The following is a 22,647-nucleotide window of genomic DNA, read 5'->3' on the forward strand; positions in this document are numbered from 1 at the left end:
ATTAGGTTATATGGGGTAACAACAAAAGAGCCATATAATTTTAATGTCTGTTTATTGATTTCACAGTGATTTATGATAGCTTAATACAATTTCCTTTAGATGCTAAACATTTTAAGTATTGATAAATTTAAAAAATCAAGAATTATTAATTGAGAAAAATAATCATAGCATTAACTTGAAGTTAATGTTAGAATGCATGGATAGAATCCTAACAAGTAAGCATAAATCAAAAATATCAACAAGAAAACTATATGGTTATGATCACATTAAAATTTTGAAATTACTATTGCTCAACAAATTAGAACTGTTCATCTTTAGTTCATTAATTAAACATCGGGAACACTCTGAAATGTTGGATTAAAGACTTCAAGAATTATTTGAAAAAGCTCTAGAACTTCCTTCCTTACATCATGATTCTTCATTAAAATTGTCCATACAGTCAATAAAAATGAACCTGGAAAAGATATAAAATTATTACATGTAAATTCAACTTAATACTTAATTGTCAAAATGTTTATTTTGCATATATGTATTTTGTATATAAAAATTTTGCAGGTATTTTGCATATAAAAATTAACATTCATCACTTGATAATTATACACATGAAGTTTTTAAATTTAAAATTTATTGACCAACTCATTATAAAAATTAATAAGAAATACAAATAATCAGAAAACGAGGAAAAGTGCATAAACACATAGAAAGAATTGTAAATTCATCAACAAAGCTAAAAGGCAACCTACAGAATGGGAGAAGGTATTTGCAAATGACATATCAGATAAAGGGCTCTGAAAATATCCAAGATCTGAAAGTATCCAAGATCTATAAAGAACTTTTCAGACTCAACACTCAAAGAACAAATAATCCAGTCAAGAAATGGGCAGAAGGCATGAACAGACATTTCTCCAAAGAAGACATACAAATGGCCAACAGACACATGAAAAAATGCTCCACATCACTTGCCATCAAGGAAATACAAAGCAAAAGCACAATGAGATAGCACTTCACACCAGTCAGAATGGCTAAAATGAACAAGTCAGGAAACAACAAATGTTGTCGAGGACGTAGAGAAAGGGGAACCCTCTTACACTGTTGGTGGGAATGCAAGCTAGTGCAGCCACTCTGGAAAACAGTATGGAGGTTCCTCAAGAAGTTGAAAATAGAGGTACCCTATGACCCAACAATTGCACTACTAGGTATTTACCCAAGAGATACAAATGTAGTGATCCGAAAGAGCAACTGCACCCCAATGTTCGGAGCAGCAATGTCCACACTAGTCAAACTATGGAAAGAGCCTAGATGTCCATTGACAGATGAATGGAGAAAGATGTGATATATACATACAATGGAATATTACTCAGCCACCAAAAAGGATGAAATCTTACCATTTACAATTTACAATGATGTGGAGGAACGGGAGGGTATTATGCTGAACAAAATAAGTCAGTCGGAGAAAGACAATTATCATATGGTTTCAGTCATATATGGAATATAAGAAGCAGTGCAGAGGATCATAGGGGACGGGAGAGAAAACTGAATGGGAAGAAATCAGAGAGGGAGACAGACCTTAAGAGACTCTTAACTATAGGAAACAAACTGAGGGTTGCTGGAGGGGTAGGTGGGTGGGAGGATGGAGTAATTGGGTGCATTAAGGAGGGAACATGATGTATTGAGCAGTGGGTGTTATATTAAACTGATGAATTACTGAACTCTACATCTGAAACTAATGATGTACTATATGCTGCCTAATGAATTTAAATTTAAAAAAAGAAAGAATTATAAATTCATACAACAGTGAAGAAGTATTTTCTACATAAGAAACTAACATAAGTTAGAGAAATTGCTATATAGCAGTGGCTTAGAGAAAACAGAAAGCTCAGTTCAGTTTTATGACAAAAATGTAAACTCCTGAAAATTATTTTAAGTACCACTCAGCAATATATGACTCGTTGACTTTAATTCATTTCCTTTCTACAAATTTATTGGTAAAATCATAAACTATGCCAAGAAAAACATCCATAAAATGCCATCATTACATTATTGGCAAAGCTTATAAGAGAAAATAATGCCTACAGTTATAGTAAATTTTTTAAATGAAACACTACATATCCTTTAAGCAGAAGGAGTTGGCTCAATATTTCCTGATATCAAAGAGCTTCAAGAAAAATTTCTAGTGGGCGCCTGGGTGGCTCAGTTGGTTAAGCGACTGCCTTCAGCTCAGGTCATGATCCTGGAGTCCCGGGATCGAGTCCCACATCGGGCTCCCTGCTCAGCAGGGAGTCTGCTTCTCCCTCTGACCCTCTTCCCTCTTGTGCTCTCTATCTCTCATTCTCTCTCTCTCAAATAAATAAATGGAATCTTTAAAAAAAAAATCTTTAAAAAAAATTTCTAGTAAAAAAATATAGTGCAAGGCAGTGAGTATGATTTCATTTGTGCAAACAACAAAGGTTTTATTTATCCATTTATATACACTATTTTATGTACAAACACATTCTAGGAATTTGCACAACTTTTAAAAATTGGGTGAAGGTCCAGGAAATGTAAATGAAGAGAGGTGGGAAGAAGACTTTAATTTTCATTTAGTGTGTCAAAGCACTTAAACATTTAAAGTTTGAATACATTAAATATAGTTTAAGATAAATCAGTAAAAGTAACAGCAATTTAAAAGAAAAAGAGTTTTTAAAACAATTTTTGAAGGGAAGAAATATTTCAGGTTAGATCTGTTAACATATGAGAGGTAACAGTTTGAAAGCGTCCAGAGCGCTTGGTGCCAGGTCTACTTCTGTTTTCTTCCTACACTCTGGGGATGGGAGGATAATGCTTAATTTCCACAAAGAGCTATTCTCGTAAACATCATTTACTCCTTTCCATGGAGATAGAGCATGTTACCTGATTGGTGGATGAAAGCATTTTGTTCATGTTTCTCAGTTGGCTAGAGCTAATCTGTTATAAAGTCCCAAGACCCAAGGATAGCTCTTTTCTCTTCTTTCTATTTAAACTAGTGAGGAAGTTAGGCTAGTTTTAAATCTTCATATTTGATCAAATGTTGAGTCAGTCAACACAACCAACAAGAAAGCAAAGGGCTGACACTAGAGTTCAGACTTATCTAGAGTATAGATTTCAGTATATAGGAGGATGATGTGTTAGAAGGAACACAGGTTTTAGCATAACATGCCAGGATGCAAATTTATTGTCTCATTTCCAGCTGGTGAATTATTTAAACTTACAAAACCTCTGTTTCTTTATTAGTAAAATATTGGCAATAAAGTTTTCTTACACCAAAGAAAAATTTTATTAAAGTATAGATTACTGGTTATTTAAAAATGCTTGAGAAAAGACAAACATACAAAGGCATTATCATACAACTGATTTCTAAACTCAATACTTTTGGAATAGAAAACAATGATCATTACCCCCCAAAAATCAGTTTATTGAAACAAATTGATTTTTAAGTTGGTCTAAAACTCTTTTCACTCTTTTGTTTACAAATGTCACTAGGTTTTTCAGTTTCATCTCGTATCTGAACTTTGTTTTTTGACATGTTTACTTCTCAAAGTAGGATGTAGTTATCTCTTGGAGTTAATGTCAGCAACTATGAGAACGTTCTCCAAGTCAAGAATTCAATACAAATGCTGCTTTGGAAATAGTTTTCCAAACTTTTGCTTACCTACACCAAGACTCATGTATTGAAAGGCAAATATTAGTGGGCAAAATACAGGGGTTGAGAGCAGGAGGACTAAGAAAAGATGTTTTCTTTTACTTTGGACCTGCTAAAAAAATACCCCATTATTTACTTTGGTACTGTTGCTGGAGAAGCAGTTTCTGCCAGACCACAGGTCAGCTATATAGTTGTTCATTTTATTTCCTTTTATAAAAAAAAATGGCAGACTTTACTAATTTGAGTAAGCAGAGGCCTTTAAATTACCATATACTTTAACTGCATGAAATAAATTATTTTCTTAACTGGTTTAGCAGCCTTTTGTCTGGAAAGGTAGCAAAATTCACTTTGTTCCAGAATTAGAAGGCTGACTCCCAGGCTGTTTGTAAGATGCCCAGAGTTTTCTAACACCAGTCATGACGGTGGACCTTCCTGAATGCAGTAACTTAATAAATGTAAAAATGACCTCATCTATCAATACAATGTGGAGCTAGCAAGACCAACAAAGTTCACTCGTACAATAGGGATTGGCTGGTATAAAACAAGAGATAAATAACGCAAGGAGATATGTGGTAATCAAAACAATCTATAATAAACTTGTGAAGAGATGATTCTGGTTTACATGTAAGTGTACTTAAACTGACCATGACGAAATGATTGGAAATTTTCTTCTCCTAACATAATCCCATTCATTACAGGCTAAGCTGGTCTTGGTTTCTTATAAATCTGGTATTTCCTTGGATTTATCTATTACACCCTCACTTTATAGCCATTTAGTTTATAAGCTGGGCTTGCCTAGCTTGCTATAAAGCCTCTCTTCAGAAAGATCCCAGGTACATTAAACAGAGGCATCTTCTAGTAAAACTCTTCACTTCTTAACAGCATGTGAAGAACCAGCAACTGGCCCTCGAATTAAATACCTCTCATTTCACATTATCACAGAAACAGTGCAGTTTACTAACCATTCCTTCCTTACAGAAAACTCAATAATAATAAAAATTTTGGTTCAGTTTCAAAACATTTTAATAGTTACTAATTCCAAGCACCCAAACTCCATGTAACTTTGGCATTTTTGGAATTAGCAACTCAGGAGAGAAGCTTTGTTTAGAAGTGAATTGGATCATACTTTGTATAGAGACTTGCCAGAAAATAAAGAATTGTTGGAAAAATTGTACAAAACTTCTGTGCAGAGGTAAACTGCACTCCACAGTCCATTGTTCCCAGGGAGTTAGGAGCCTTGCTTTACTGTGCTCAGGAGTTTCAAAAGGCATTCCTTTTACTGCATGCAAAAATCATACATCCCAGAATATGTATAATATTCGTTAAGGTATAAGCAAGAGGAACACTGAAGAAGGGACTACTGAGGAAGATAACATCAAGCAAGCCAACTGCTGACATATATGTCAGCCACCTACCCCAGTTGTTTGTTACACAGGTACATGGATTCACCTCACTTTGGACAACTCCAATATTCATATTTGCTCCACCGCCCCACACTAGGCAGCTGGCTGAGAGCAGGACCAGCTCCGTGGTGTCTCTCCAAAGCCAAATGCCTATGATTAGCTCCAGCCTTGGCAATATATTTTTATAAAAGTATTGTAGTGATATTTATATATGATAAAGGGGAAAAAAACCCCTGACACAATTTCAGGCACATGGTAGGTGTTTAATAAGTAGGAGTTAACCACTTAGCTTTACATCTTAACTTTACAGTTAAGTACACCCCATTGTGTACTTTTAATTTAATGAAATAGACTATCAGATTGAAAATTTAGTAAGTTTTTTAATTGAAATATAATTGACATATAATATTGTGTTAGTTTTGGGAGTACAATGTAATTATATATATATAAATATATATAAACATATATATATGATTATCACAATAAGTTTAGTTAAAATCTGTCACCAGATAGAGTCACAAATTTTTTCTCGTGATGAGAACTTTTAAGAGCAACTGGCAAAGATATAATACAATATTGTTAACTACAGTCACCATACCATACGTTACATCTCCCTGACTTATTTATCTTCTATCTGGAAGTTTGTACATTTTGACCACCTTTGCCCATTTTACCCACCCCTACCCCATCTCTGGCAACCACTAATCTCTTTTCTATATCTATGAGTTTGATTTTTTGTAAATTCCATGTAAAATGAGATCAGACAGTATTTTTCTTTCTCTGACTTATTTCACTTAGCATAAAGCCCTCAAGGTTCATCCATGTTGTTGCAAATGACAGGATTTTATACTTTTTTCTGGCTGATAATATTCCATTTTATATCTATTGATACATATGTACGAATATATTCGTATACATCACATTTTCTTCACCCATTCATCCACTGAGTGGATGACACTTACATTGTTTCCATGCCTTAGCTATTGTAAATAATGTAAATAATGCTGCACTGAATGTGGGGCTGTATATATCTTTCTGAGACAGTGACCTCAGTTCCTTCAGATAAATACTCAGAAGTGGAATTACTGGATCATATGGTAGTTCTATTTTTAATTTTTTAGAAAACTTCATACTATTTTTCATAGTGGCTACACCAGTCTACTTCCCCACCAGCAGTTCATAAGGGTTCCCTTTTCTCCACATTCTCCTTAACGTTTGTTACATCTTGTCTTTTTAATAATAGCCATTCTAACAGGTACGAGGTTGTATCTCGTTGTGATTTTCCCTGATCTCTGCACTTTCCTGATGACTAGTGATGTTGAGCACTTTTTCATGCACCTGTTGGTCTTCTTTGGAAAAATGTCTTCTTTGGAAAAATGTTTGTTCAGATCCGCCCATTTTTAAATCAGATTTTTTATATTTTTTGGATATTAATCCCCAATCAGATATATGATTTACAAACAATTTCTCCCATTTTGTAGGGTTTTTTCCTTTTTTTTTCCTTTGATGATTTCCTTTGCTTCCTTTTTGTTTGATATAGTCCCATTTGTATTTTGTTGTTGCCTTTGCTTTGGGTGTCAAATCCGAAAACTCATCACTAAGACCAATGTCAAGGAGCTTACCCCCTGTTTTCTCCTCAGGGATTATGGTTCCAGGTCTCCCTGTCAAGTCTTTAATTCATTTGCATTTGGGGTAAGATAATGGCCCAATTTCATCCTTTTGCAGGTGGCTGTCCAGTTCTCTCAGCACCGCTTATTTAAGAGAATGTCCTTTCCCCATTGTATATTCTTGGCTCCTTTGTTGTAAATTAACTGACCACACATGTGTGGGTTTATTTCTGGGCTCTCTATTCTATTCCATTGATCTATGTGTCTGTTTTTATGCCAGTACCTTACTGTTTTGCTAACTATAGCTTTGTAATAGCTTGAAAATTGTGAGATGCCTCCAGCTTTGTTCTTCTTTCTCAAGTTTTCTTTGGCTATGCAGGGTCTTTTGTGGTTGCATCCACATTTTAGGATTGTTTTATTTCTGTGAAAAATGACACTGGAATTTTAATAGGCAATGCATTAAATCTGTAGACTGCTTTGGGTAATATGGACATTTTAACAATATTAATGTTTCCAATTCATGAACATAGAATTTCTTTCCATTTACTTGTGTCTTTTTCAATTTCTTTCATTAATGTCATAGTTTTCAGTGTACAGGTCTTTCACCTCTTTGGTTAAATTTATTTCTAGGTATTTTATTCTTTTGATATAATTATAAATGGATTTTTTTCTTAATTTATAAGTTTATAGGTTATGAACTCACCACTATTACATTAGATTATCCTGAATTTTACTGTATTTCTCAGAGGGATTTATGCTTTCATATGTTTTCTTGTTACTAATTAGCAACTCTTTTGCTTCAGCTTAAAGAAGTCCCTTTAACATTTCTTATAAAGCCCATCTAGTGGTGCTGAACCCCTTCAGCTTTTGCTTGTCTGGAGAACTCTTTATTTTTCCTTCATTTCTAAAGAAATATTTTGCCAGGTAGAGTATTTGTGGTTGGGAGTTTTTTCTTTCAGCACTTTGAATAATTCATGCTACCCTTCTGGCTGGTAAAATTTCTCCTGAAAAATCTGCTGAGTCTTATGGGAGGGGGGTTCCCTTGTACAAAATGAGTTGTTTTTCTCTTATTACTTTTAAGATTCTCTCTTTGTCTTTAACTTTTGACAATTTAATTATAATGTATCTTGGTGTAGCTCTTTTGGAGTTCAGCTTCTCTGGAACTCAAGGTTTCCTGAATCTGGATGTCTGTGTCCTTCCCCAAGTTACAGAAATTTTCAATTATTATTTCTTTCAGTACGTTTTCTGCCCCTTTCTCTATCTCTTCTATTTCTGGGAGCCTTGCAACACAAATACTGGTCCACTTGATGTTGAGCCATAAATGTCTGTAAGCTGTCTTCATCCTTTCTCATTCTTCTCTCTTTTTGCTCCTCCCATTAATGAAATCTGCTGCCTTGTACTCAAGTTCCAGATCCTGTCTTCCACTTCATCCAAACTGCAGTTGAATCTCTCTGTTGAATTTTTCAGCTCCGTTATTATATTTTCTTCAGGTTGGTGATTTCAGTTTGGTACTTTCTTATATTTTATATTTCCCTGTTGAAATTTTTACTTTGTTCATGAATTCTTTTCCTGACCTCAGAGAGCATCTTTATGACCATCATTTTGAACTCTTTATCAGATAAATCACTTATCTCCATTTTATTAAGGTCTTTTTCAGAGGTTTTAGGCTGTTCACTTGTTTGGAACATATTCCTCTGTGTCTTCATTTTCCTTGCCTTTCTGTTCTGGTTTCTGTGGATTAGACAAAACAACCACCTCTCCCAGTTTTGAAGAAGAGGCCTCTGTATAAAAGATAAATCTTATCATTCAACCCTGCCCTTGCTCTTGGTTGTCTTTCAATCTTTTGTGAAACTGCTTAGTGTGTTCTTAATGGCCCCCAGTAGTTAAAGGTGGGCTAAGACTTGTCAGTGTCCCAAAGAGGCAGAGCTCAGTCAACACCTGGATGCCAGATGATTTTAAGCTGTATCCTCAGGTAGCAGCTTTTGTTTGTTACAGTCCTATGGAACCCATGAATTTAATTAAGCCCTGTTGGCCATCAGAGCCATGCAATCAAAGGGTATCCTCTGAAAAAAACATGACACAGAAGTGTGTACAAGTTCCTTTCCAGGAGATAGCTCCACCCTGAAGCAAAACAAAGACAGAGTGCCAAGATGGCACTTATCAAGTTCTTGGTTTCTGGAGAGTAGGCAATATTAAATAGGAAGCCTGCCCCTCAGTCCATAGCTGTTAAAATGAACAAACTGGCCTCTTTCATGAAAAGATTGGGTGTGTTTCAGTTTGCTGCCTCTGCTTTGGACCCTTGGGAATTTGCCACAATGAGTCTGCACAAACCTTTTAAGAACTGTCTCTTAGTTTGCTATAGATTTCTGGGTCCTGTGGCTGCAAGCCTGCTGGTTTTCAAAACTTCTGACAGTTTTAAATCTTCATTCAGTCTTCACTGTTTATTTTAAATATCACCCATGGGGGTAAGAAGTAATAAAATCTAGGCAAGCTTTGTTTTCTTACTAATTTATACCTAATATTATTTTTCAACTTTAATATGAGCTTTACTCTTAGAATATGTATAGTCAAGGATTAAAACTTAATGCCACTATAGACAAAGAAATGGTTCAGAATTTTACATAATTAAAAATGAAAAACTCCGTGCCAACTCTTACCATCAGCAAAAATGTTAAAAAGCTAATTTGAAGCCTGAAAAGTTTAATTTTATTTTGTAGATGAAATTATATGAATTTAGCTTAGGTTTCTTGTGGAAAACACTTCTGGAGACTAAGAAGTACCTAAATGACACTTCAGAACTTTACTGTAAAAGTATACATATGTTTCTATCAAAGATTAACTGAAAATGCTCATTTTTAAATATTAGTATTTGTTTTTCACTCATGCTTTGTTTTCTTTTCTTTTTAAGTGTATTTTTTCTTTTTTTTTAAGATTTTATTTATTTATTTGACAGAGAGAGACATAGCGAGAGAGGGAACACAAGCAGGGGGAGTGGGAGAGGGAGAAGCAGGCTTCCCGCTGAGCAGGGAACCCAATGTGGGGCTCGATACCAGGACTCTGGGATCATGACCTGAGCTGAAGGCAGACGCTTAACGACTGAGCCACCTAGCACCCCATTCTCATGCTTTGTTTTCAATACATCTGTTTTCTCTATTCTCTGCCTACTTGAAAACTCCAAGATCTTTGACACTGTGACTGAATTCTGAGTATCAATGGGGAGTGGTTGCCATGAGAATGACAATTACCTGAGAGTAAATGCCTCATTATACAACATCTGCACAATTATACTATCAAAGCTCACCATTTTTTCACCAATAGTTTTCAACATCTACTCTCTCATTTTTTTTCTTGTGAAAGCCATTCAAAACTGCATGTCATAAAGCTGAATTTCAGTAAAACTGAATCTTGTAATAAAATCTTATAGTATGGTACTTTCAAACTTTAAATGAAATAACTTCCACTCTCCACTCAGTTCTTCACCTTGTACATCTTAAGAGGAAAGATGTGGATTATATAGAAGCCAGGGGTTGGAATAAGCACAGATGGAAGGAGACTTAGTCCTCTACTCATTGTGTAAAGGGAACCTGTCATTGACTGAGGCTATTGCACTGGGACTATTACTATGGCAAGAAGAAACTGCAATTGCATGAAAGCCTTAAGTGTTTGGGCTTATTTTTTACTTGAATTAATTCAAATAAGATTTTGAAACATATATTTAATGTATTTATGTTTACTTTGCTTGTATATCTTTCAGATTCTTTCGGGGGAGTTAAAATAGTAATATTTTAATTATGTTTTCAGCTTGGTTCACTGCATAAGAGCATATCTAGAAAATTGAGATGATGTGGTCTTTTGAATATACAAATATAGATTCCTTCTGTTTTTCATTCTGAAGGAAGTCCTATAGTTGAAGAGCTGCAGCAGAATACTTCATCCATGGCTAGTATTGGCTAGATGAAGGGAGCTCACATAAGTCAATTTGCTAGTTTTTCCCATTAATCATGATTAATCAGATTTTCTTTGGAGATTTCTTTATTTTTTTTCTAAATTTAAGAGCAATGTATGAGGTTTTTAAAAAAGGAATACAGTAACAGCAGCAAAGGATTATATCTGGGTTTGTGGATGAAGAGTGGACTGGAGGCAGACTGGTGGCTTCATAGATCAATAAAGATGCATAAGAAAGGACAGGCTACCATTACAAGGACCAAAAACTGTGGAATGGATACCCATGGAAAAATCATGACTTTCTTTAATAGTATGTGTTATAATGATCTTTTAATCTGATAAAATCATTATTTCTTCCTTTATTCAATGAAATATTAATTTTCTTTAAGGTATTGTTTGTAAGGCCCTTACCTGGAGAGTTATCCACTTTAGGAAGAAAACTTAGAACAAGCAGGACGATGTTTTGAAAGTCAGTAAAGTCGCTGATGAAGGGGGCTCTATCCCCGTTAACAAGCATTCGTGGTGGCAGGCCCTTCTGGAATTCATATGTTCTAACCAAAGTTGTAGGAAAGAGGGTTACAGCTAAATAGTCCACAGCCACACACCAACTTCTTCCAAAATTTGCTTCTGGTTTAGAATAATACTCCAACCTAAGAGACAAGTGGAAGCAGGTACAATAGTAATTAGTCCACTCAGAACTTCAGCTTCATTATTTTCTCTTTTTTTTGTTTGTTTTTGATTTTTTAGTTTCAAGTTTTTATTTAAATTCTAGTTAGTTAACATATAATGTAATACTGGTTTCAGGAGTAGAATTTAGTGATTCATCACTTATGTATAACACCCACTGCTCATCACAAGTGAGGAACAATGGCTTAAATACACGGCAAGCCCTAAGAACAATGGCTTAAATAAACCACAAAGCCTTAGGAACAATGGCTTAAATAAACACTAGGAAAGAGGTGAGGGCACCAGTTCAAGGCACAGAGGCATATAAGCAAAATCAGATCAAATGGAAGGCTTTCAAATGATTTAATTGAATGTGTTATTGGACAATTCACCTAATAAGTCAGTTAAGATGTAGTCAAGTAAAAAAATAAAAATACACTTTTAAAGGCTCATTTTAATTTAAAATACAGATATACATGCACCAGCCAATCCTAGGATCCAAGACCACAGAGGTTTTTTTTTGTTTTGTTTTTTGTTTTTTTAAGATTTTATTTATTTATTTGAGAGAGAGAATGAGATACAGCATGAGAGGGGGTAGAGTCAGAGGGAGAAGCAGACTCCCCGATGAGCAGGGAGCCCAACGTGGGACTCGATCCCAGGACTCCAGGATCATGACCAGAGCCGAAGGCAGCCACTCAACCAACTGAGCCACCCAGGCGCCCAAGACCACAGAGTTTTAAGTATATGTAGACTATACAGAGTTCAATGTTGTCTCACGTAAATAAAAAACCCTAATATATTCTTTTACCTAAAAAAGTAACACATGAGATTTGAAGGAAATGCCCCAGTATGTAGTAGATTGCAAACATGACCCCAATTTTTCAAAACTCTTTATATCTCTGTTTTTTGTTTTTCCCAGTGCCCCTTCCCTGTTACAATTGGAAGGAGGTGGGAAGGAGAGAGGCGTAACTTTCTGACCCTGGCTCAGCCATATGATTTCATTTGGCCAATAGGATATTAGACAACTTGACACAGTGAAGTATTTTTTACATTTTGGTTTCTCTCTCTTGCCATTCTGCCATCAGTATGGCAAACACTCAAGCTTGCCTGCTGAAATATGGGAGACAAGTGCAGCAGAGCTGAGCTTCACTCATCCCTGTGATGCCAATCAAAATCAGCTAACATGAGGTGAGCCCAGGAAAGATCAGCAGAACTGCCCAGCTGAATGTTAGACAGGTGAGGGAACACTGCTGTATGACACTGAGATTTAGTAGTTATCAACTGTGCTACATTCTCATGAAAAAAAATGGAATGAAGTACAGGGCAACACACCCAATAAATTGCAGACTTCTCAACAACGAAAGTGAAGCTAAAAATTAATGGAGATATGCCTTCAAATATCTTAAGTATTACCAGCCGAGGCTTCTGTAATCACTCAAAGCCTCAGTCAAAAATCATGATAGAATAACGATATTTTAAGAATGCAAATTACCTACAATTTTTTCTTCTTATACAACTGTTCTGAATCGACTAGTATGTAAGTCCTAACAAACAAAGTAATCCAGGAAATAAAAAGATACGGGATACTGGAAATGGGTGATTTAACACAAAGAAGAGACAAAGGAAATCTACTACAAAGATACTAGGGACCTGAGAATCATATCTGACCACCTGAGCAGAACAGAGCAAGTCAACAGCTCTGAAAGAAACCTCTTCAAGAAGAAGAAATTGATATAATTCTGGATGTTTTTAAACATGTTGAGAAGAAACTTCCTTGGTTTGTGAATTTGAAGTAATTAGTGTTGTGTACAATAGAAAGTAAACAAAAATGGACAAAAAATGATCAACTCTAAAGGGAATAAGATAACAAAGAAAAATAATTATAATCAGTTTAGTACATGTGATATGAAGAGTAATTAATGGTTAAAATAACGTAGCCACTGAACATTGACCCAATCCAAATCACTACAAAATTATGCAGAGAAAGTGAGAAGTGGGAAGAATTTGTGTGGAGTGGGGGTGAGGGGAACTCAGTGGTAATTTCCTATGGTCATGATTAAAAGGATAATACTTAAATCTGCAAATCAGGAAATGTTATAGGATTTTTTATTTTTAGAAATATAGTACCAGATATCAAAGTACCCAGCTTTCATAGTAGTATTCTCCCTGGATACAGCTGTTTCATTTATTTATGTATTTTTGGTGGAAGAGATGGCAAAACCTCATAGAACCATTTGACTCTTTAAATCGTTGACATATAAGAAGGGGATAATATGCAAACTAAAAATAATCCAAAACAAAAAATAAGAAAGCCCACCTGAATTCAATATATAAATTAAAGAAATGGAAGGAAGGAAGGAAGGAAGGATGGATAAGGGGGAGGAAGAAAGAGAAAGAAGAAGGGGGAAGGGAGGAAGGGAGGAAGGGGGGAGGGAGGGCGGAAGGAAGAAAGGAAGGAAGGAAGGAAGGAAGGAAGGAAGGAAGGAAAGGAAGGAAGGAAGGATGGATGAGGGGGAGGGAGAAAGAGAGAAAAAGGGGGGAAGGGAGGAAGGGAGGGAGGGAGGAAGGAAGGAAGGAAGGAAGGAAGGAAGGAAAGGAAGGAAGGAAAGGAAGGAAGGATGAGGGGGAGGGAGAAAGAGAAAAAGGGGGGAAGGGAGGAAGGGAGAGAGGGAGGAAGGAAGGAAGGAAGGATGGATGGATGAGGGGGAGGGAGAAAGAGAGAGAAGAAGGGGGAAGGGAGGAAGGGGGAGGGAGGGAGGGAGGGAGGAAGGAAGGAAGGAAGGAAGAAAGGAACGAAGGAAGGAAGGAAGAAAGGAACGAAGGAAGGATGGATGAGGGGGAGGGAGAAAGAGAGAAAAAGGGGGGAAGGGAGGAAGGGAGGAAGGGAGAGAGGGAGGAAGGAAGGAAGGAAGGAAGGATGAGGGGGAGGGAGAAAGAGAGAGAAAGGGGGGAAGGGAGGAAGGGAGGAAGGGAGGGAGGGAGGAAGGAAGGAAGGAAGGAAGGAAGGATGGATGAGGGGGAGGGAGAAAGAGAGAGAAGAAGGGGGGAAGGGAGGAAGGGAGGGAGGAAGGAAGGAAGGAAGGAAGGAAGGAAGGAAGGAAGGAAGGAAGGGAAGGAAGGAAGGAAGGAAGGATAAGGGGGAGGAAGAAAGAGAGAAAAAGGAGGGAAGGGAGGAAGGGAGAGAGGGAGGAAGGAAGGAAGAAAGGAAGGAAGGAAGGAAGGAAGGAAGGAAGGAAGGAAGGATCTCTGAAGAATTCCTGAAATAGAAATAGCAGCAGCTGTGGGAAGACTCTAAGGACTGTCCATCCACTACTCTAACTCCTCGGACAGGGAGGCCCTGATCACGCTCACTTGCCTGCTAACCTACCCGAGAGGGAGGGAGAAGAGGTCTGAATGATATTTTGTTCAGTTAGGCGATTGCCTGGGTGGCTCATCTCTCCCTGGAATTGAAAGATTCTTCAAGGAAGTGAATATTATATTTTATTCCTGCTTCCTTATATATTGAAAAGGTGGAAGGATTTTTTTATTGTTTAATAGCTGTTAATATCTTTTTAGAAGGGAAGAAGAACCTTGGCAGTTATTGACCTCCTAAAACTAGTTGGTAGTCCGGGTACATTGAAGGCAGTCCAGCTCACAGGTAAGATGAGCTCTGGAGTCACGAGAAATTTAAATACTAGCCCTGCCATTCACTGGCCATAAGATTTCAAGCAAATTACTAAACAGCTCAACCACATACTCAGGATCTAAAAAAAGGAGGTTTTTTGAAGTGAGATATTACATTAGGATACCTTGTGAAATTTCTTCTACTTATTGTCCTTGAGAAACAGTAGCTATTTAAAAAACTCATTTAAGAGGGTCATTTGTTGATACCTAAATAAGAGGTCAGGCAAGAAGGATCAAATTTCAGAGAATAAAAAGAGTTTTTTAAAAAAGCAATTTTTTGGTTATATTTAGTGAGGAAAGTGCTTCTAATACTATCAGAAAAAAAATTTTTAGGTCATACACTTTTGATCAAAATAGTCCTGTAAATATTTAAGATTATTCAGAGAACATAAGATTATGTTCTGTGATTTTGGAGTTTTTAAATAAACTTGGCCTATTAAAAATACAACATTTCTTTCAAAAGCAGTTCCATTACATAAATAGGAATAAATACAATAAGATTAAAAGTCTAAATCCACAGGAGACAAGAAATGTACCTATAAGAAAAAAATTTCTTCAATTTCCCTGAATTTACCTAAAGTACTCTTACTCAAGAACAAAGTTGCATTCTCTAGTGATTTATCTTTGTATATGAACCTGGAACATCTGTAAATGAAAAAAGTAATCTAGAGCCATGACTTGCTATCAGTCAAATATTGAGGTTGGCAATCCCAGGCCAATTATCATTGTCTGATAATCTCATTACTATTTCCTGTCATCAGAATACAAAGAGCAGTTGAGTTACAACTGCAGCCCCAAATCCTATCACTGATGCTGCCACAGGAGAAAATTCCTCCATTGCCCAACTTAATATCTGTTTTTTGTTGTTGTTGTTGTTGTTGTTGTTTAAAGATTTTATTTATTTATTCATGAGAGACAGAGACAGAGAGAGAGAGAGGCAGAGGGAGAAGCAGGCTCCCAAGGAGCAGGGAGCCCGTTGTGGGACCCGATCCCAGGAGTCTGGGATCATGACCTGAGCCGAAGGCAGACGCTCAACCATCTGAGCCACCCAGGCGCCCCTTAATATCTGGTTTTTGAAGCCATACCAACAGGTAAAGGAGGAAGTGTGCTTTGAATCTGATACTTAGGTGATGTATTTACCTAACTGAATGATGGAGTCAGTGGGAGAGACAATCAGTGAAATTAAGAGGCACACATTCCTGCCTGGATTTATCTACCAGTCTACTTATACAATACCAAGAACCCTGATTTTTTGGTTCCGGTTTTTTACCATACCCAGACTTCTACCCCATATCTCACTCAAAGTGGTTGACTTTACCCTCAGCTAGTGTCAATGATGGCTGATTTTATGTATCAACTTGACTGGGCCTCAGGGGGCCCAGATATTGAGTTAAACATTATTTTGGGTGTTTCTGTGAGGGTTTTTTTTTTTTTTTTTTTTGGAAATCTTAGTTTCTAGATCAGTTGACTGAGTAAAACATATTGCCGTCCATAATGTGGATGGGCCTCATCCAATCTGTTGAAGGTGTGAATAGAACAAAAGGCTGACCTTCCCTAAAGTAAGAAGGAATTCTCTTGGCTGATGGCCTTCGAACTGGAAGATAGGCTCCTCCTGGTTCTACCTATTTATATCTATCTACCTCTCCCTTTCTCCTATTGGGGCTGTTTCTCTGGAGAACTCTAATACAGTATCATTCACAACTAAACACAAATCATTCTTACACCTTCATGTCTAGGTGTATAATAATCTCGAGATGTACACGTAGAGTGGCTTGATAATCTTCTAAGTTTCTGTGTGCTAATCCTGATGCTTGTCAGTCTTTTTCCTTAAGTATGTACCTACCATATAATGTGCCCATGGCCAAAATAATGAAGAAAATTTCTTTTCTTTTTTTTATATAGACAAATTGGTTGTATGTTTTATTTGTTGGTTGGTTGGCTAGCTGTTTTGTTAGTTATCAGTTGGTTAGCACAAGATGTTTTTTTTCCCTCAAAATTTTGCCCCTTCTTCATAAGACACTTTTAATCTAATCATTCTAAAAGAGCTACACTTCATCATTAAAATACACAATGACTAATGTTATTTAATAGGAAGATTGACCACCACTTTAAAAGAGGGATAAAAAGGCATAAGTAAGGCCAAAAATCATTTACCATAGTAAATAGAAATGATTTGGGATCCATTCTTACCTATCCTCAAATATTTTGCCAGCATATTTCAAGGTTGAGACATGTGCAGCCCATAAGTACTTCAACAGGTCTTCAAAGCTACTAGAAGGATACTGTAAATGCTGTAGCAGAGGAGAAATTTATTCATATTTGAGAAAATATAACAATTCCTCTCCTTACCATTTAATTTAATCCCATATATAATTTAGAAATATTCCACATGAGAGGAGAATTTTGTTTCCAAGAACTGTGCAAGCTCTCAGTGACTAACACTCTGTAAGAGTATAGTAAATATCTATTATAAGTAATAATATTGAATGCACCTATAAGAAATGAGCTGCAACAATTTTCTCAAGAGTCAGTATTTTATACTGTCCAGGAGGATTTGGGCTTTGGTTTGTCATTTGCTTTCCTGCTACCATAGTAGAAATTACCACAAAAGTTTAAGATTAAGAAAAGGAGGAAATTTTTATTAGAATATTTAATTCAATCATATCTAAAGTAGTGAACTAATAATCTATAGAACTAGTAAATCTATCTTTTCACTGTGGACCTTAGCCCACGTCTATGTTTAGCCAAAGTTTGTATTTTGCTCATTGAATATTTGGTTTTGATTGCCACATGATTGTTTAGTTCTACTATATATGATCATTTATTAATTCAGTTGAAATAAGTTAATTGACTGTTCTAAAAACCAACTCCATAATTGTGTTTCTCCCAAGAGTTAACCCTTGGTTGCCATGCAGGTTCAATTAATCAGACTACTCTTTTTATTTAGTAAGATATCTTTTGTGCTCTCACATTTATGTATAACTTATTTGAAATGAATGGATAGACTTTGTATTAATGCCGTATTGGTTCAGAGGGTGTTAATGGCACATAATGCCCTGCTGCAGTGTAATAATATAATTTGCATAACAATGTATATTTTTACACTTAGGAAAATATTATACGATGCACACAAAAACCTAGACAAAAAGCATTCTACAAAAAAGGAAATTCTCTTACCACCTCCTAAGAAAATAAATTATAAAACTTAAGAAAACAACCTGGTAAAAGGTATTCCACTTGCTCATTGGCTCAGGAAAGGATGACTGACAACTAGAAACATTAAGACAAAACTGTGTCTGATCCTTGGGTGGTGGCAAAAGCATGACTTGGTCTGATGATATCCCCATTATGCCAGAATCAACCGCAGCAAGGAAAGGTAATGCACATAGAAAGTAATTCATATCTGTAACAGCAAAATACTTATTATTACCACAAGCACGAACAAATGTGATAGAGAATATTTTTAAGTAATCTGTAAACCAGTAAGCAAAAATTACAGATCCAGAAACCTAAAAGTCACTAGCAAAAAAAAAAAAAATTGAAAATCTCCCTAAGGATCATATACATAACTTTAATATGCTTTTGCTAATGATTCTACAATTATAAACAAACATAGGTTCAAGCAGTTGTCTATAATATCTTAAATAAAAACTAATTTTAATATTTAATATTAAATGAATTAATGGATTAAATTTATTTCTTTTATTTTTATTTTTATTTATTTATTATTTTTTTATTTCTCTCTAAATATAACCTATTCCAGCAGATTTAGACATTATAATTTAGATGGCTGATTCTCTCTGGTGATGCAGAATATTTTTTATCATAGACACGCATTTATGAATGCAATTCTACGCCCCAGTGGAGCAGGCTGATACTCCAAACTACTAAATCAATTTGAGAATAAAGCCTGAATTCTACATCTGTGGCCAGGACTATTTGTGGGTCTTGAAAAGAACCAGTCTGTATTAGAAGTATTAGAAAAATATGTAAAGGTATATGTGATGTGTGTCACTCTAAGAAAGTGAAACTTAATATATTCTTGTCTCTAGTTATTGGGAAATATCTCTAAGAAATTGTGTGTAAATTTTATTACTAAAAAACAAAATAGAATTAAAGAATTAGAAAATACCTTCTGATTTTCTTCGTATTAAATATCTGACTGAAGGCTTTGATTATGGATCAATAAAATGATTTGTGGTACACTACTCTGACATGTTTATGGTTTAAAAGTCAAACACATTTGGTCTGAGCAAAATGAGAAAAAGTCCTATTTACTTGCTCCCTCATTTCTCATCCTTCCTCATTCTGGAGACTCCCCCTCACTCGTGGGACCTCCCACCTGACTGCCACTGCTGAGCTTTCAGAGGTCATGGTCCTTTGCAGCTCCTAGTTTCAGTCCTTCCATGAAAAGCTAAAGTTGTCCTGGGGAATCGTTATGACATTATGGCTGTTATATTCTACAATGTGGCATAAAGGCCACAAGGTGCGTGATGAAATAGATTCCTTCTTACAAAGGAATAATATTGTTTTGTCTCTGTCCCTAAGATTTTAGTTTGAATACTTTCCTTGGGGATGGTTATTACCTATTTTGCCATTTAAATGAACCTACCAGCCCACCAACTGTCCACAGAGATACACAAAGGATCTCCAGATTCATAGCCACAGCCTTTCTTTTGTCTGGGATCAGCTAATCTTCCTAGAAGAGAGAAGGTGCAGGGATTATTTATTATATACTAACATTAATTCTTGCATATCAGTAAATATTTTGCTTTAATTTGTTCTATTCTTCTTTCATTGATCCCCAACAACTCCCTCTCACTCAATCCCTCTCTCCCTTCCTTTTCTTGTCCCTTTCTTAAACACACACACACACACACACACACACACACACACACACACACACACACACCCTATACTCAATCACGTTTCTATGCCATCCTGTTTCCAGGTCCTGTCCTTTGGCTTAATTTCCAATATTATTAAATTAGAATAGAATTTTTCAGGTGGACCTAAACATTGATATTTTTTTAACTAGGCAATTATTTTCAATATGCAACCAAGACTGAGAAACACTGCTTTGGCTCATTCTTTTATTTCCTAGTAGATTTCATTTTTATTTCCCCAGTAAAATTTCATCCACATTTCAAGTCTCAGTTTAAATTCATTTTTTCCTGATTACTCCAGCTGACTCCACTCTGCCCTTTGTTTTGCACTTTTATCTTTTATCCAGGAGTTATTGTTTATTGTTTTCTATTTAATTTCTGCTATCCTTTTCTATTTCACTTGTGTTGTAAATTCTTTGATGGCAGGGAAACTGAAAGTACTTACTCACACCCCATCTCCTCACTGGTCTTAGTAAATGCTGGTCAGCTTAGTAAATGCTTAGTAAATGCTTATCAGCTCATCAGCGGATGAGTTTAGTCAGGCTTGACCCTGATGTGTGAATGCAATGAAAGTGTAAGAAGGGCATTAATCTACCAGCTCATTCAGACTCCATCTCTCCCCTGAGGTTGGCATGCCTCCCATAGTAGACTTTATGTTAGTGATTTCTCTTGGACCAGGGTTGTTTTGACCCCAAGGAATGTCAGATAAATAGGAGTAGATTTGGGTCTCAGGACATTCCCTGACAAAGATGCATGACTTGTCAACCTCCGTATCTCCTGAATATGACCACTGCTCAGACTTAAGATCAACCATAATCTTCTCTCTTCGTTTTTCCATTGGAATAGAACAAATCTCCTATTTGGTGGTATTATCAATGTGGAGTAGGCAGAAGCACCACTCTCCTTCATGAGCTTCTTCTGTCAGCCAGAACAAAAATATCTTTTTAATTTGTGAATCCTTGGCCTACAACACATCTCCTAACTAAATACTAGAATGTATTTTCAAGAGGAATCAATCATTTGCAGAGAAACATCCTATGAACAAGATGGCACTCCTTGCCTATCAGCCCTATCCCCATGTATAGGTAATCACAATTGGGACTTCAAAAAATTCAAGTTAATTTGACATCACCTTCTGTCTTCAATGTATATCCTTTTGACTGCTTTGTTCATCTGAGTGCTTAGAATGGCATCTAGCACCTAGTAGGAGTTCAGTAAATACTTGTAGTATGCTCAATAGATTTCAATAGATTTAATATGAAGTCTTTTCGTGTTTGGCAACTATGCCTTATGCCCCATTGCGGTTTCTAGTCAAAACAGAGGCACATAAAAGAAGGATTTATGGGGCAGAAGGAGAAGTAGAGAAATATGGTTATGAGGGGAAAAGAGGAGAAAGAAAAGGATCAGTTTTCAAAAACATGGTATGGTATATACAGAGTCTTATTTTCCAATTACTACATGATCATATTAGTAGATCATCAGGATGAAAACAAGAGTCATTCTTACCTGTTCTGTATTGCCAGCCATTCTGGAGAGGTAACCCCCATAAAATATTTTGTTCATTGTCTGCTCCAAAGTTTTCAAAATAACTCGCTGTTTTGTTCACTAGAATTTTGTACATCCCCATTCTCTCAGGGTATACCCAGGGATCAATAATGTACTTTCCATTCTCTACCCTGTAATCACTGAACTGACTAGCACTCTTCTTCCACAGTGGGGGATACAGATCTGAGAAATTAGATGCTCCGGCTAAAGAAGCAGAAAAGTAACCAACTAGTACACAGGTCCAAGGAGGAAGGAAAGCCATTGCACCAAAGCTGGGGCTTGAGACTGTGGCAAGGCTTTTATTGGGAAATGGAGGAAGAAGTCATGTATTTACTTATATCCCAGCATGTCAACACTTTTGTTTCTTTTCCCTGAAGAGAATAGAATGAAGATGGGAAGGCCTTACCAATGAAAATAGGGTGCCTCTCTTGCTAAATAATAAATGGATTTACTGATAATAAACTTACTAATATAGTTCGTTATTCACATGATAGTCCAAACAAGCTGTTGAAAATTTTATTGTTGAGTGAATAAATATTCTAGAAATTTTCAGAAAACTACTATTAAGTTTACATTGTGTTCTTATGCCTATTAAATGAAATACACTCCTACACATATATCTCGACTTTATTCATCTAGAAATTTAAAGATATGGGCAGTTACCTATGTCTGCAGAAAAGAGTTTACATAGCAAGCCTGAGAATGCTATAGTTTAAAAAACCAACTTGCAAGGTTGGCACTTGGCTGGTATCTGTCTACTTGGCTCTCAAAGTTCCCAGTCAACAGTTAAATGACAAGTGATTCACTGTACCTAGACTGTGCAAATAATGTGGTTTATGCCCAACACCTGCTTTCTTTGTAGAATCTGGAACTTTCATGTATGACCAGCACCCAGTAAATAGCTTGGGTACTACCTCTTTAGTGGGCATCCCTGGGCAGAAACATAACACACATATTGCTGTCCTGTTACTGGGGGAAAAGTGTGCTCTGTGTGACTTCTCATGGGAGAAGTGTAGAAATCTACACATGCATTCCTCCAGACTCTGCCTGTGTCTTTTCCCCTTTCATTCAGCTGTGTGTTCTTACTACATCACCATAAAGAACCTTAGCCATGAGTATAATCATATGCTGAATCTTGTGAGTCTTCTAGAGCATGTTTAAACATAGGTGTCTGAATGAAAACCTTCAGATACCCGCTAGTTATCTCTCACCAAAGGCTAAGAAAAAACGTTTTAAACATTTATTTAGTATGTTTAGTGAACATAAAAACTTCT

General features: G+C 36.2%; 1 protein-coding gene and 1 pseudogene across 1 annotated transcript; both read right to left on the reverse strand.

Moving 5' to 3' along the window:
* Window positions 1–326: 326 nt before the first annotated feature.
* Window positions 327–21,635, reverse strand: CUNH6orf58 (chromosome unknown C6orf58 homolog). Its single transcript, XM_028117026.2, has 6 exons — window positions 21,335–21,635; window positions 19,555–19,641; window positions 18,161–18,345; window positions 17,133–17,233; window positions 11,025–11,263; window positions 327–454 (listed from the first exon to the last, which is right to left on the reverse strand). Exons 1-6 carry the CDS (start codon window positions 21,633–21,635, stop codon window positions 327–329), a joined length of 1,041 nt encoding a protein of 346 aa, XP_027972827.1.
* Window positions 4,681–5,137, reverse strand: LOC114219477 (ORM1-like protein 1 pseudogene; annotated as a pseudogene).
* Window positions 21,636–22,647: the final 1,012 nt, after the last annotated feature.

Source organism: Eumetopias jubatus, unplaced genomic scaffold (genome assembly GCF_037043125.1).
Source record: "Eumetopias jubatus isolate StellerSeaLion01/CBP00866 unplaced genomic scaffold, mEumJub1_p1.0 scaffold_6, whole genome shotgun sequence".
NCBI classification, from domain to species: Eukaryota; Metazoa; Chordata; class Mammalia; order Carnivora; family Otariidae; genus Eumetopias; species Eumetopias jubatus.